The 15459-nt window shown below is 35.9% G+C and overlaps 2 protein-coding genes across 2 annotated transcripts; both read left to right on the top strand.

The window, feature by feature from the left end:
• Positions 1-1173: 1173 nt before the first annotated feature.
• On the top strand, positions 1174-2713 carry LOC104767529 (uncharacterized). Its single transcript, XM_019241191.2, has 3 exons — positions 1174-1850; positions 1936-2141; positions 2244-2713. The coding sequence occupies exons 2-3, from the start codon at positions 2053-2055 to the stop codon at positions 2473-2475; spliced, it is 321 nt and encodes a 106-aa protein (XP_019096736.1). The 5' UTR covers positions 1174-1850; positions 1936-2052; the 3' UTR covers positions 2476-2713.
• Positions 2714-9914: 7201 nt separating this feature from the next.
• On the top strand, positions 9915-13799 carry LOC147920278 (uncharacterized). Its single transcript, XM_087500990.1, has 4 exons — positions 9915-10353; positions 10780-11014; positions 11120-11228; positions 11340-13799. The coding sequence occupies exons 1-4, from the start codon at positions 9915-9917 to the stop codon at positions 13797-13799; spliced, it is 3243 nt and encodes a 1080-aa protein (XP_087357116.1).
• The last annotated feature ends 1660 nt before the right edge of the window (positions 13800-15459 follow it).

Here is a 15459-nt window from a genome sequence, read left to right as displayed (position 1 = left end):
TGAAATAGCAAGAGCAAAACATAAGGAGCCATTTACAAATCCTACATATTTTAGAAGTTTAGCAGGAAAACTTCAGTATCTGACACTTACCAGACCAGATATCCAGTTTGTAGTTAATTTTGTTTGTCAGAAGATGCATGCTCCAACCTTTGGTGACTTCTAACTTCTCAAGAGGATACTCCGCTACATCAAAGGCACAATAACAATGGGAATTAGCTTTCGCAAGAACACAAGTAATTCTTTACGTGCTTACAGTGACAACGATTATGGTGGTTGTGGAGACACAAGTCGTTCAACAGGAGGATATTGCACTTATCTTGGCACTAATCTCATCTCCTGGTCGTCTCAGAAACAAGACTCTGTTTCGCGAAGCTCCACTGAAGCCGAATATCGGGCTATGTCAGATGCTGCAGCAGAGATCTCATGGATCTGTAACATCCTCAAGGAACTTGGAATTCCTCAATATCAGCCTCCGGAATTGTACTGCGACTATCTCTCGGCTGTGTATCTCACAGCTAATCCTGCCTTTCACAAGAAAAGCAAACACTTTGCTAATCATTACCACTACGTTCGCGAAAAGGTTGCTCTCGGAACAGTCATCGTTAGGCACATATCTGGTCATGATCTAATCGCGGACATTTTCACGAAGTCTCTTCCAGTCGGACCGTTCACCTCTCTGCGATACAAACTCGGTGTGGTCCTTCCTCCCACACAGAGTTTGCGGGGGAGTATTAGCAGAGTAGCATCAACAACTGCTCCGATCTCAGCTCCAATCTCCTCTGGCAAGAACACGGCACAATTGTCTCAAATCCAATCTCAGATTCACATAAGTAAAACAGAGAATGAAGGAGTCGAAGAGATACCAACGACTGAAGTGACTGAGACAATGGGCTGTACATTACCTCGGTCCAGCAATAGTCCAGCATTGCAAAAGCCCAAGTTCAACAATGCAGACAAGCTCAATATGTCCAGCAGTGTAGTCAGGCCCAATACGCAGAAGAAGTCTTCCTCCTCTCAACGGCTAACTACACCTGCACAAAGAGACGAAATCAGAGATAATAAAATGAAAGCAATAAAGGACTGCACGGATTGTATACCACTCAGCAATAGATTTGAATGTTTGGACATATATGATATGTGATATAAGTAGTGAGTTGTCAAGAGTAAAATCCTAACATTGTAATGTTTATAAGGCAAACTATGTAACAAACCTATTACATGGAAATAAGAGAGCAATGTTCTTTACCTAAAAGAGCCGCTGTGCTCGCTTCTTCACCCCCTTCCCCCATACTCTCTTCTTCTCTTCTCCTTTGCTTGATAGGTTTTGGTTTTTTTTGTTGCTGATTCTGTATCTGTGATGATTCTGTGGGGGAAGCTCTTGACTAGTTAGTGTTTAGGGAAGCTTCACTCTCTTTGTATAGTGAAATCTATAATTCGAATTCTCCATCGCTGCGATATTTGATTTTTTGAAGTATTCTCAGATCTGTTTCACCACATTCTTGCTTCTTGTTTAAAAATGTGTTCCGCAAGGTGTATTACGAGTAGTAAGGAGCATTCAATTGCAAAATTGTATCAGATTTCATTTGTATTTTGAAGGATCCAAATGCATAATTTCGATTCATGACTTATAAATTCTCTGCAGAGAGCTTAATTTGTAGCTGTTAGTAAGCTTATAGCTTACTACTGCATTGTTGTAATTACACATTTGAGCTACTAGTATACCAAAACTTATATGTATGAGCTACTAGTTCATCATCCCATGACTTGTGAGCTTTCTACAGAACTTTTCACATTGGGACAACTAAATTAGCTACAGATGAAGTCACATGTTTTGATCCAAACCAAATCTTGTATGTATTTGGCTCTGCAACATCTGCTACATGTGTTTTTTCTTTTATACGGTTAATCTTGAAGTAGTAATTGTTTTTTGGACAGGGCAAGGTTGAAACGGATAGGGAGAAGCAATATGAGTACTGTGTGTATGGCACAGACATTGCTACAAGCTATGGAGCTGGTGCGTTCGTTCTTCTCTTTGTAAGCCAAGTCCTTATCATGGTGGCTAGTCGTTGCTTCTGCTGTGGAAAGTCCCTTAACCCTGGTGGTTCAAGAGCTTGTGCCATTCTTCTCTTCCTCATTTGCTGGTAACTAACCAATATACTTACTACCAACTCTCATTACAATTACTCTTCCCCACCATTTCCCTTAAGTCTTATAACTCGGTATTGGCTTCTTTGATTTCGCAGGGTGTTTTTCTTGATCGCTGAGGTATGTTTGCTTGCGGCATCAATCAGAAACGCGTACCACACGCAGTATAGAAAGATGTGGAACATTGACAATCCACCAAGCTGTGAAGTTATTAGGAGAGGAGTTTTTGCTGCTGGTGCTGCTTTCACTCTCTTCACCGCCATTGTCTCTCAGTTCTACTACGTTTGCTACTCTCGTGCTAGAGATGCTTACCAGAACCCTTCCTACTAAAAACTGTCAACTTCTACAGCAAGCAAACGTTAAAGCATCCACGGTTGGGGATTTTTCTTTTGTGTTTTGTTTAGTAGTATCATCCAATGCTACTACTTATCCATTAGGATGTTTAGATTTTATGTTGTCTCTTATATATGATTGTTTCTTGTGGTATTCTGAGATCGTACATTGTTATGTCCTCTGTTGTAATGTGTGAATACTAAAAAAAAAAGAGTAGAAAACATGATTTGTGTGATTCACTGTTTTATTGGTTTGGGTTTGCATGATTTAGGAAGAATGGTTTTAATTAGCACACTGAATATTTTCCGGTTTAGTCTGTTTTTTTTCTTAAAAAAATCATAGTTCCGGTTCAACTGAAAATGAACAAAAGTAAAGAAGGACCGAGTGAATAAATAACAATTTATTAACATCAAAAAATTGTTTAAGATTCATATATCTCCAAAGACGCATAGCACTTGTCAGGAACCCAACTTGTAAGAGTAACAGATGGCTACGAATAGGGGCCATATCAGGCCGCAAGCGGAAGTCCTTTATATCATTTTCGTTGTTGTACATATAAACATGTTAAAATAGTAAAATACCAAATATCACAGAACATTGGAATGTTCATAGATCTCTCTCCAAGGCTACAACTCAGTAATATATTTAAGAGGTAATTATATATATTAATAGTATTTTAATATTATTAAAACGAATGTACTTTTGCTAATATAACATTTTATTTATAAAATTTATATAATAAGTTTTTACCTTAGAACTTATTAAAGATAACATTTTATCTCAAAAAATATATTTCTAACAAGTTCTCTTTAATAAATATCACAATTTAAAATTCTAGTTTATAATATTAATTTTTTTTACCATTTTAATATATATCACAACTTAAAGTTATTATTTATAATAGTACAATTTAAAGTAATATGTACATCATTTCCTCACAAACGGATAAAGATCTTATTACTTATTTTATTATTATCTACCTGTTAAATTATAATTAGTTAAATGATAAAATAAATTATAAACTTATATTTTTAAAACGAAGGACGGGTTAAATGTAAAATATCAAAATCATATGATGATACCGTTTAATAATAAAAAAATCAAAATTTTAATTTAATCTATAAAAAAATATTTAAGTTTTTTTTTGTAAAAACAAATATTCAACCAATGCTATATCACGGTACTAATCTATTATGTTCTAAAACAAAACATTCGAATCGAAACTATGAATCTATGTAATATTCTATCAACGAACATTGTCAGTTAACTTTTATTTTGTAAACTAATTTCAGTTGGCGTTTTCTCATTGAATTCATTTCGTTTTAATATTCCTAATTGATTGATGATCTCAAATTCCTACAAAAAGGACCGAACTATGAAATCGAGAGGAAGAGAGTGTAGAGTTTTCTTGTGAAAAAGGAAATATTGCAGATAATCGTTTCTTATGTTGGTCGTGTCTTCACGATTTGTTGTTACCGTCACCAAGCAACCACCGAATTTTCTCGCCATGCCACGTATCTTTTTAGTTAGATTATGTATTTAGTTTGAATATGTATTTATGCTTTTTATTTAAAAAATCCATGATATTTTTGTTTGTTATTAATTCGTTTTAATTCATATTTTTAATCTTTTATTTGTAATAATAGATTAAAAATATGAATTAAAAAATATTTTTTTTGTAACTGATATTATTTTGTTATCTAAATAATAAAGCAAGGGGTGGGCATTTTATTTTCGTTACGGTCTATATATGGTGAATGATCGGCCCGTTTAGGCTAAGTATTAAAAATTTAGCAGCAAAGCACTAGGATGGTATAATTATGAAGTACGAAATAATTGATGGCAGGCATAATACTCCAACATATACGTTCATTATGGCACATGATATTCCATTATGATACGGAAATATAACACTTTTTTCAAACTATTGTCAGAATGTGTATTAACAATTTTATATCCGATAATATAAACCAAAACACAGACCAATTATTTTCATATTTCTTTATATATTTTTCAAATGGCCAGTTGATTTTTTTTCATCTTTTCACTAAAAAATAAAAATAAACTCCTTTTTCTCCTTATACATGTTGGCAGTACAAATGTAACACTTAAGCTGTTAAATAAGCATGCACGTTCACATTCATATGCGCATCTAATCATACTATACAAACGCATATATCCACCCGTTACACGCATACTAATTACGTATGTTTGTCATGTGGGAAAATGCATTTTTGCTTTCTTTTTATAATAGTATATTTTAAACTAGGTTATATCCCACCCATGCACAGATTGTTATATATATAATAAATTATGTTAAGTAATTTAATTTTATTTTATAATCATAAAAAGCAAAAAAAATCTAAATCTAAATGTCTTTAGGAAATTTACATTTAAAAAATATTAATACAAATTCATAATATATAACTAATTTAAATATAATCACACATATATATCTCTTGATTTTCTTTGTTTTTCTATTATTTAACTTTGATAATAATTTTCATTAGTTTTTCGGAGGATTTGAGGTTAAAAAAAATGATATAATGAAAATTAACTATGATATTCAAATATTAATTTAAGTTGTTCATATAAGCGAACACATAACCTAAAGTATTAAATGACAGAAACAAAATTATTCTCTATAAAATCATATGAAGTGCAAGCAAAACTTTAAAGTACAATTCTCAAAAATTAATTTTACTTTTAAATCTCTTTTTTATATTGCCTTCATTTTAATTTATATTGCTAGATTTAGTTATAATTGTTTCATCTTTGTAGTAAAAGCTAGATAGAAAATAAAATATTATATTGTTTTTTATATAGAGAAATCCTTGAAGTACATATTTGAATTAAATAAATATAGCTTAATGATCTTTATGTAATTATATGTTTAATCAGAAACTAAATATAATGATGAGTATTCTTAAAAAAAATGTATTACAATTTTGTCAGAGGAAAGAGGGAGTTAAGAAAAATTGATTTGATATTTTATAATTATATTACAAAATTTTCTTTCCTTAGAAGTTAGAACATTACATATTTTTAAGAATCAAATAAATATAGATGAATGTCTAAGAAATAATCTAACATCTAAAGTAAAGAAAGAAGTACATAAAAGCAAGAATAAATAAAATGGAGAACAATGTAAAATATATTATTAAACTTTTACAATATTATCTTTATTGAGTTTTCAACCAATGCAAGAACATTAAAAACAAAAAAACAAAGAAAATATTTAAGATTTGAGATATGATGGAGGAGGATGTGAGAATGATTATTTATAGGATAAGAAGTGATGGAAGTTACATTTCTCAAAAATTAAATTAGAGGAGTTATAATTATAATTATTTGGGTAATTAACTGAAAGTGAATAGAGAAAACAAATAGTCAATTCACAATTTATGTAATTTCTGTTACAATTAGTACTAAAGTGTATATTTAAAGTATGAATTAATGTATATAATTAAATATGTTGTATTTTAGGTTTAATTAAAAATAAATATTATATGCTTAAGAAAATAAACATCAAAGGACTGGAAAGATTAACTGAAATTAGAAAATATTATATAATATAAAATATATAAAATAATTAGGTAAGAAAATATTAAAAAGAGAACACAAAATAAATTTAAAAGAAAATTACATGACAATATGTCACATGTCACAAACAAATTAAATATGAAAATAATTTATATATTTTTAAATTAGATGATAATAATCAAAAATAGAAAAGTGTGTTTCTCATATTTTTAAGTTAGAAAGATGAAACAAATAAAAGGAAAAATGCCAAAAAAAATACATGACTTATTTAATATTTGCCAAAAAAAACACGAAATTTTTTTACGTTGGCAGAAAAATACTTAAACTATTTTATAGGTGATAAAAAAATACATGAACTATCACGATTTTTCAATTTCCCACATATCATTGTTACGATTTTTAACGATGTTAACATAATCTTTTTTACAAACGAAATATTGATTTAATATCTCCGTTCTCGGTCAACAAAACACCATGAAAACGGAGGTGAGATTAACTAGAGTTTCTAGCAGTAATTGAACAGATAAGAGGGGTGGGGTGGGGAAGAGAAAGAGGCGAGAAAGAGGAGAAGACGGAATTGTGAGATTCCGTCGGTTTTGCTTTGGGAAGTCGAGATATTTCTGTGGTCCATTAACTATTTATAGCATATTAATAATTAGCTAAACAAACAAATCAAAAAATTTAGAGGTGTCACATGGCATATAGATATAATTTATGAGAGGGTGTAAGCCTACTTTATTGTTTTAGATTGAACGAGGATCTTCAGAGAGAAAAACTTAATGATTGCTCACACCCGTTTGTCCTTTGTTAGATCTCAGATTCTTTTAAGTCACATTTCATCCGTACTAACTCTTAATTTTATAATCAATGTAACATATTAAAAATTGACTTTAGTGTCTTCTGGTGCACTTGAGTAGTCACCTCCAATTAAACTTTAACAACGACAACTTTAAAAAAAAAAAGAACCACTACCCTGACTTATTAGTTTAATGAATTACCACTAGTTTTGTTTTAAAAAGTGATATAAAAGCTTACGTTGAAACTTGTTCGATTGAATTGACGGGTAGAGAGAGTAATCATAGACAAAACAAGAGATAAGAATACAACTCTATCTTATCGTAATATATAGTTGTTGAGATTAGGATAACAATTTTCAAAAGCATACGTTAATTTAATTCTGGTTACTTGATCTATATTCTATAACTTCTTTATTAGTATAAGTGTAACAAAATCACAAAAGTAAACTAAATTAAATGATATGTCTATATACGAAAAGTTAAACGTGTGCGTCTATTTCTAACTAAACAGGATAAACAAAGCTATCTCAATTCTCAAGTGTTTGCATCGCAAGATTTGGGTTGCCCCGACAAAGAAATATATGGTCAAACTCTACTCTAGCCCCCAAGGAAAACAATATACAAAAGGGGAATTATCTACACAAAATAACATTTTTTCGTAAAAATAAAGTAACATTTTGATAACTCAGAAATTTAAATATAGATAAGTAAAGTAGATAAAGTGTGATTATTTCAATTGGTCGAGATTTGTTTTCCCTATTGTTAGATATTTCATAAATACGATTTACGACTAATTAACAAGTGACCTCGACGGTTTGTGTGCATAGCTAAATTTTTCCACAAGTAGTTATAGCGACCTCGACAATCTCTGGATAACATTTCCGAATAACATCTTTTTATAATTAATTTTGTAACGAATCAACACAACTTCGTAAATTCTTTAGTATTATTGGCACACTTGAAATTTTATGTCTTATCAGTGAGTACTGTTTATCACCCGTACAAAACATAAACTATGTTGAGCTTGTCATTAACATGTGAAAGATTATAAAATTATCTTATTCTATTTATATAGTTTCTCTGTTTTCTACTAACAACGAGAACCCATCTAAACATATTATCACTTAAAAAATGGTAACATACAATTTGATAGTTTCTCTATTTATCAGTTTAGACGTATAGTTTGTTTAAAGTAAGATGCTAAATTTTGTTAATTTCGTGAGATATATAAAAGATGTATATATATTGCTAAATATATATGATTAAATGAACGAATAAAGTTATGCCAACGAGCCCTAACTAGACGTTGGTGGGTGAGAATGATTTAGACCATTTAATTGCTAACGGTTTTGTGTATCTTTAATGTTGTAATTTCATTCATTCGAAAAAGAGAAAAAAAAAAACTAAACACCTATTGTAATAAGATATTTGACTTTGCTCGTCTTTTCCTTTTCTTGTAGAAGATGTACATATATGTGCTGTTTTCTGTACAATATTTTTGTTTTTCCATATTTATACGTGAATAGTTGAACCTGCTAGGCTATGAAAACAAAACAAACCTAGCCTGCGAAACCTAGTTTGATTCTCATTCTTTTTTAAATGGCTCTATATAATCCATAATCCATTTCAGTTAAACCTTAAACAAAACAGCTTTAACATAACGAACTGCTTATCTTATGATTTTGCCATGCTTTTACTAACTACTAAGAGACGAGTCCGTATAATCAACTAACAATTATGACTACTTTGTCAAATGCTGATCTTAATAAAAAGTACATGGAGAGTATATTGAAGTATCATTCTTCCATCACAATGATCAGATATCATATATAAATCACTAAAATACCATTTAATTTAATAGTGTATTATAAAAGTAGGTTTCTCTCCCCTCTCTCCTGAGATGATAGAAAAGGCGATTAGATTTCCCTAACCCTAATCACCGCCATTCACCGGCCTCTCGCCGGTTGGTGAGAATTTTCTGATGGCGAAGAAGAAAAAGAAGAGGGGAACTCAACCCCTAGTCCCTGGTACATCCCAATTCGCTCGCTTTGCCTCCGCTTCGACTTTGCTGGCTTCCTCTCGTACCTCTGCTACGGGTTCGTCGCCGACTGAGATTTGCCCATCGTCTCCCCTGCGGATGTTCCTCTTGCGGTCCTTCCGCCTCTCTCGGTAGTTCTGGAAACAGATCTGAGACCCCAAGATGCCTCGACTTCTGTACCTGTTGTAGACGCACCCTCTCCTCGTGTGATTTTAGCGTCTCCAGTCAACGGAAAAGCACCTGAAACAACAGTGGATTCAGGTCCTGCTCTCGCTCCTGCGGATTTTCACGGTAACGTTCAAGGAACCCCCTCTCCGGCTAACTCCTCGGAGGTAGCTCCGGCTGGAACAAATAAGAAATGGACATCCTTGTTTGGAGATTCTTATCAATTGGAAGAAGTAGGCACTCCAACTACGCACATCTCTGGTGCCCCCCTTGTTCTCATCCCCGATGACAACCTATACGCCGCTAGAGAGGAATTTAAGGACTTTGTCTTCGCTCAATTCCATGGTAATCCTCCTGAGATGGGGCGAGTCATAGGCGTGGTGAATGCTCTCTAGACTTGTTCCGGGCCTCGTATTTTTGTTCACAAGATTGGATATGGTGCTTTTCTCCTGCGTGTTCCCAACCCTCGGACCCGCGCTATCCTTCTGGGTCGAAATGTGTGGAATATAGCTGGCTTTCCAATGTTTGTCTCTTCGCGGTCTCCAAAATTTACTCCGGATTCTCCCCTGATAACCTCAACCTCTATCTCAGTTGAATTTCGTGGAGTCCCTTACCTTTTGTTTAATCGTCAGAGTCTTAGCCGCATTGCAACAGCGGTGGGCAAACCTGTAGCTCTAGCTCCGGAAACTGAGAGAAAAGAAAATTTCGAAGTTGCAAAGGTACTAGTTAAGGTTAATCTCACGAAAGAGCTCCCCTCCAAGGTAATCTCTGGCTTTTCTGATGGGCGTGAAGTGGAAATAGACGTCTCCTATCCCTGGCTCCCACCTAAATGTACAGTTTGTTGTGCCTTTGGGCTCGATACCTCTTTTTGCCCCTCTCTGTGAATTGTTCTAATGAATCGTATTACTAGGTCTCGTAGTAGACCCCGTAGCAGATGGCGCTCACGGCAAGGAAGGTCTAAGGAAAGATTACCAAAGACTTCCTCTCGAGTGAACTCTCTTTTGGTCTGGAAGGTCAAAGAAGGATCAGATACTGTGCAGTCAAAGCCTCCTCGCGAGCTTGTCCCATCCAAAACAAACAACCCTCTGCAGACTCTTGCACCTAAGGAGGAAGAGCATAGCTCCACCAACCAAATTTTGGAGTGGCTTGCCTCTGAGAGCTATAGTGTACCTGCGGCCATCTCTACTCTAGTCGCTGATGCAAATGATGCGGAGGTGGGGGTTTCGGAAGGTTCCATTCCCGTTATCAAAGGCAAAAAGATAGCTCAGGAGGCGGTTCTGGAAGATGAAACCGAAGCTCCATTCATCCTGGTTTCTCGCAGGAGCAGTGGTCGTAAGACCACGATGTCACATTAATCCCCATCATCAATGTTTTTTGTGTGGAATATAAGAGTTCTGAATAGTTCCAGGCGTCAGGACTTTACAAAAGAATGGATCACCATCTATAGGCCAGTTCTTGGAGCGTTCTTGGAAACGCATATTCAATATAATAATGCAAGCAGAGTTGCAAGAGCTATTCCAGTAGGCTGGAAGTATTTTGGAAATTTTGATTACCACAACTCCGCGAGGATTGTAGTGTGTTAGGACCCCTCTGTCTCCTTAGTAGTGTACCAGTCCTCTGCTCAGCTGGTTACATGTGGTATATATATTCCCTCTATAAGTTTAAGTTTAACTGTTTCTTTTGTTTACGGATACAATCTGCCAGAGGATCGTGTGCCACTATTGGAGGAGTTGATTTAGCTCCATGATAATACTCCAGTTAGTCGCTGCCCCTGGGCGGTGGTCGGTGACTACAACCAGATTCTTCGACTTGAGCATCATTTTCACCACTTGCACCAAGGCGTTGATACTACTGGCATTGACGAATTCAGTTTGGCACTGCAGGATTATGAGCTCTTCGAGGCTCAAGCTCAAGGACTTCCCTTCACTTGGTGGAACAACCAAGAGGACAATCCCACCTCCAAGAGAATTGATCATGCACTCATTAATCAAGCGTGGGCTTCTTCGCACCCATAATCTTTTGCTGACTTTATGGCGCCTCACCAATCGGACCATGCGGCTTGCTTATTTCATGTTCCTGCAATGAGGTGTTCTATTAGGAAGCCGTTTAAGTTCTTCCACCATGTCATTGACCATCCGGAGTTCCGCCAGCCCATCTCTCAGGAATGGTTACCTGCCTCTATCCTTGGTACGTCTCAGTTCAAACTGGTCAGATCTCTCAGGAAGCTCAAGAAGATTTTCTGAAAACTGAATAAGCGCCACTTTAGTGGAATAAGTCAGAGGGTCAAAAGCCAAGCTGAAAAAGTGGCTAATTTGCAGAGAACTATTCTCTCCTCACCGGATACTCAAACTGCTACTGAGGAGCATCAGGAGAGAGTTCAATGGCAGATTCTACTTAATGCTGAGGAGAAATTCTTCAGACAGAAATCGTGTGTTATCTGGCTGAACCTGGGAGACCGAAACACCTCCTTTTTTCACAAATTTGTCCTGGAACGAGCTGCTAGGAATCACAATCATCTCTTGTATGATGGAGATAGACGAATTATGAATGTCAACGAGATTAAGTCCTTTGCTGCTTCTTATTTTGAGGGTATCTTGGGCCAAACGGATATGCATACTTCGGGTGCATTAGTGGAGATGCTTCAAGAGCTTATTCCTTTTCGTTGCTCAGACGCACAAGGACAGTCTTTAGTAAATCATGTGTCTACGGAGGAAATCAAATCAGTTCTTAAGGCAATGCCTCTAAACAAGAGTCCTGGTCCTGATGGATTTTCGGTTGAGTTCTTTCGAGCCACTTGGGACATTGTAGGTAAGGAGGTTGTTGATGCGGTACAGGAATTCTTTCCAAATGGGCGCCTTCTAAGGGACATTAACACCATAATCCTAGCCCTCATCTCAAAAGTACCTCAAGCAAGTCATCTAGGGGATTTCAGGCCAATCAGCTGTTGCAACCTGATTTACAAGCTCATATCCAAAATTATTGCAAATAGGATGAAACCAATACTTTTGGAGTGCATCAGTCCATATCAAGCGGTTTTCCTCAAAGGAAGAAGCCTAGGAGAGAATGTGCTGCTTGCATCAGACCTGATCAGAGATGATCACAAACCATCATGTCCCAAGAGTTGCATGATCAAGGTGGATATAAGGAAGGCTTTCGACACTGTATGTTGGGACTTTGTTATTAAAGTGCTCGAAGCCCAGAACTTTCCACCTCTGTTTTGCACCTGGATCAAGGAATGTATCTCCTCGCCTCGTTTCTCTATAGCCATCAATGGAGAACTTGCAGGCTTCTTTCCAGGGCAAAAGGGCATTAGACAAGGGGAACCCATCTCTCCATATCTCTTCATCATGATAATGGAGGTCCTTTCTAGACTACTAGAAGCTGCGGCTGCAAGCACAAGAATCTGCCTGCACCCTCTCTGCTCATCTTCGCAGGTTACTCATCTTCTCTTTGCAAATGACTTGTTTGTCTTCACGGATGGTTCTAGGCACTCACTGACTGGTGTCGCGGAGGTCATGCGCCAATTCAAGCTCTTCAGTGGCCTTGATATGAACCCTGCCAAATACGAAATCTTCTTTGGAGGCTATAACGAGGTGGAGGTGGGAGTGCTTAGTGCCTTATCGGGGATCTCTATTGGTTCCTTCCCGACCAGATATCTAGGCTTACCGTTGAATCCTGCTCGGATATCACTTGCCACCCTCCAACCGTTCCTTGAAAGGATCAAATCCAAACTCCATTCGTGGACAGTTAGGCTTCTATCCTTCGCGGGTAAGATCAGGCTCATCTCCTCTGTCATTTATGGTATGGTCAACTTCTGGAGTGCGGTTTTTAATCTCCCAAAAGGGTTCTATGAGCAAGTTGACTCTCTTTGTGCTGGCTTTCTCTGGAAGAACAAAGTCGGTTCAGCACGAGGGGCCAGGGTAGCTTGGAAAGATGTGTGTCGCCCTAAAGAGGAGGGTGGTCTTGGCATTAGAAAGCTCGAGGATTATCAAGTTGTCTTCCAGCTCAAGCTTATATGGAACATGTTTTCTAATGCAGGCTCCCTGTGGGTCGCATGGTTGAAGTGCAATGTTTTCTGCAGGAAAAGCTTCTGGGAATTGGAAGATTCTCAGAGACTCTCTCGCACGGTTCGTGGTATGATTAGGCTTAAACCTCTACTAAAGGATTTCCTACGCTGCGAGCTTGGTAATGGGAGAACGGCTAGGTTTTGGTATGATAACTGGTGTGTACTCTCACCTTTGATCGAGACACTGGGGATTAATGGACCTAGACAGCTAAGAATCAGGAAAAACGCAGTGGTCTCAGATGCGCAAAGGAATGGTGAATGGTGGATGCCTCCTGCTCGCTCATTACAACAACAAACTTTTATGGAGCTACTCACTACCATCAGAACACCAAATGACTCCAACGGCAAGGATACTTATCTCTGGTGCCGTGTCTCAGGTTCGTTTGCAAGATTCTTCTCTTCTAAGGAATCTTGGGAGCAACTACGATCTCACTCTGCCTTGGTACCGTGGTTCAAGACAGTTTGGTTCAAGGAAGCAATACCTAGGTACTCCTTCATTACCTGGCTTGCTATTCTCGAGAGACTCCCCACTAGGGATAGGCTACGAAGCTGGGGGATCAATGTTCCTGCTGAGTGTGTTCTTTGTACCTCCGGTACTAAAACTCACTCTCACCTCTTCTTAGAGTGTTCTTTCTCTGCTTCCCTATGGGCTGCTTTTGCTTCTAGATTCTGGTCATCTCTTCCCCAGGATCTCCTTTCCATCTCAATCTGAATCCTTCGTGCAAGACTTCAACAACAAGCTCAGAACGCTACTCTCCTAAAGCTCATCTTGCAAGCATCCTGCTATATCATTTGGCGTGAACGTAACTCGAGGATCTTCTCTGATACGTCATCAACTGTTTTGTCATCTCAACTGTCTCTGGACTGTTCAGTAAGGGATCGACTTCTTTCCCTACCCTCCTCTCTCATTGGTTTTTATTTTAGTTGTATTAGCTTACTTTTCTAGTATGTTCCGCTTAAATAAGTTGTATAGAAAAAATTTGAAAAATTTGGTATAGAATTTAACATTTTTATCAAAAAAAAGTAGGTTTATTCGAGATAAAAAGTAAGTGTGAGAAGAAGTATTCGGATATAACAAAAAAGGTTAACCTAGGTTTTTTTTTTTTTGATAATTTGACAAATTTGTTAGTCGAAATGGTAATCACCATTTGAATTAAAAAAACAATTTCGAAGTTTTTGTATTAAAAAAATAAGAGAGAAGAAAAGACAAAAGAGAGAAGAATGGGGAGAGGAGAGGGACGTGGCCGATCTGAAGACACTGACAACTTCAACGGCCGACGGAGACACCCTATCATACATACTCTTTCTTTTTTTTTTCTGTTCTTTTTTCTAACGCATTTCCAATTTTTGTTTTCACCTTTTTAGTTATGAATCTACTCATTTTTCTTATAAAATTATTCTAATATGCTTTCATAAAAACAAAAAATGACATAAACGCAGACCATTTTTCAGCTTTTGTCCCGACGAAATTTTTCACTTTAACCCCAAATTGTAATTCAAACTAAAAATTTTTGAATACTCTTTCCTTCACCATTCCGCTTTTCTTGTTGCTTTGTTCATTTCATATTCTTTGGTTTATTATAACTTTTTCTCATGTGAGCAATGGAAATAAAAAAGATAATTAAGTAAATTCAAATGTATATACATTGCTGATCTTTAGAACAAAAAGTAATATAAAATTGATGATAAGGTTTCCATTATGTGTTGTATGGCAGAGAACGGTGCTTGTGATTGACTTAAAGTATCCATTAAACTAGATTTTAATGGATGGTAGGGTGAATTAGTCATAGTTTAAATTAATATCTTGAACAATTAATCAAAGTTTGAGATATTGTTTTAATTAGTATATTTGGCTTAACTATCTATCTTCACGAAATCCTTTTAGCAATACTCCAAAGTCCAAACGTTTGCACCAATAACTAAGTATGCCATAAAACAGATTATATAGCCTTGAGTTTAGCTAAAAAGGCTTCCGAAAACATATGTAGGGTAATCACACTACTACATGCGATATATAGGTTTCTATCATTTTATTTTGTCAAGAACACTAATTAAGAAGTAATAACCACTAGATTATATATTCTTATCATCTCTATATATTGTTTTTAAGTTTGCCCAAATTGCAGACTTGTTCACTAGATTAAACAAAATATTTAGTCTGCTTTTTACTCCGGTCATATGTTGCGATCAATGTCGTACTCCATCAGAACTAACCCAACAACACCATTTATACTCTTACATTTAACTCCGAAATGTTATGTCACGCTTAAAGCTTCGATTTTTTTTTTTCTGACATACCTATATCCACTTTGTCCATGTATTGATTTTATTGAAGGTGTGGTGTTACTAAATAACGTGAAACATTGTTGTAA

This window comes from Camelina sativa, chromosome 19 (genome assembly GCF_030686135.1).
Source record: "Camelina sativa cultivar CO46 ecotype springtype chromosome 19, ASM3068613v1".
Taxonomy (NCBI): Eukaryota; Viridiplantae; Streptophyta; class Magnoliopsida; order Brassicales; family Brassicaceae; genus Camelina; species Camelina sativa.
Note: the sequence above shows the minus strand (reverse complement) of the source record. Positions and strands in the feature narration are given on the sequence as shown.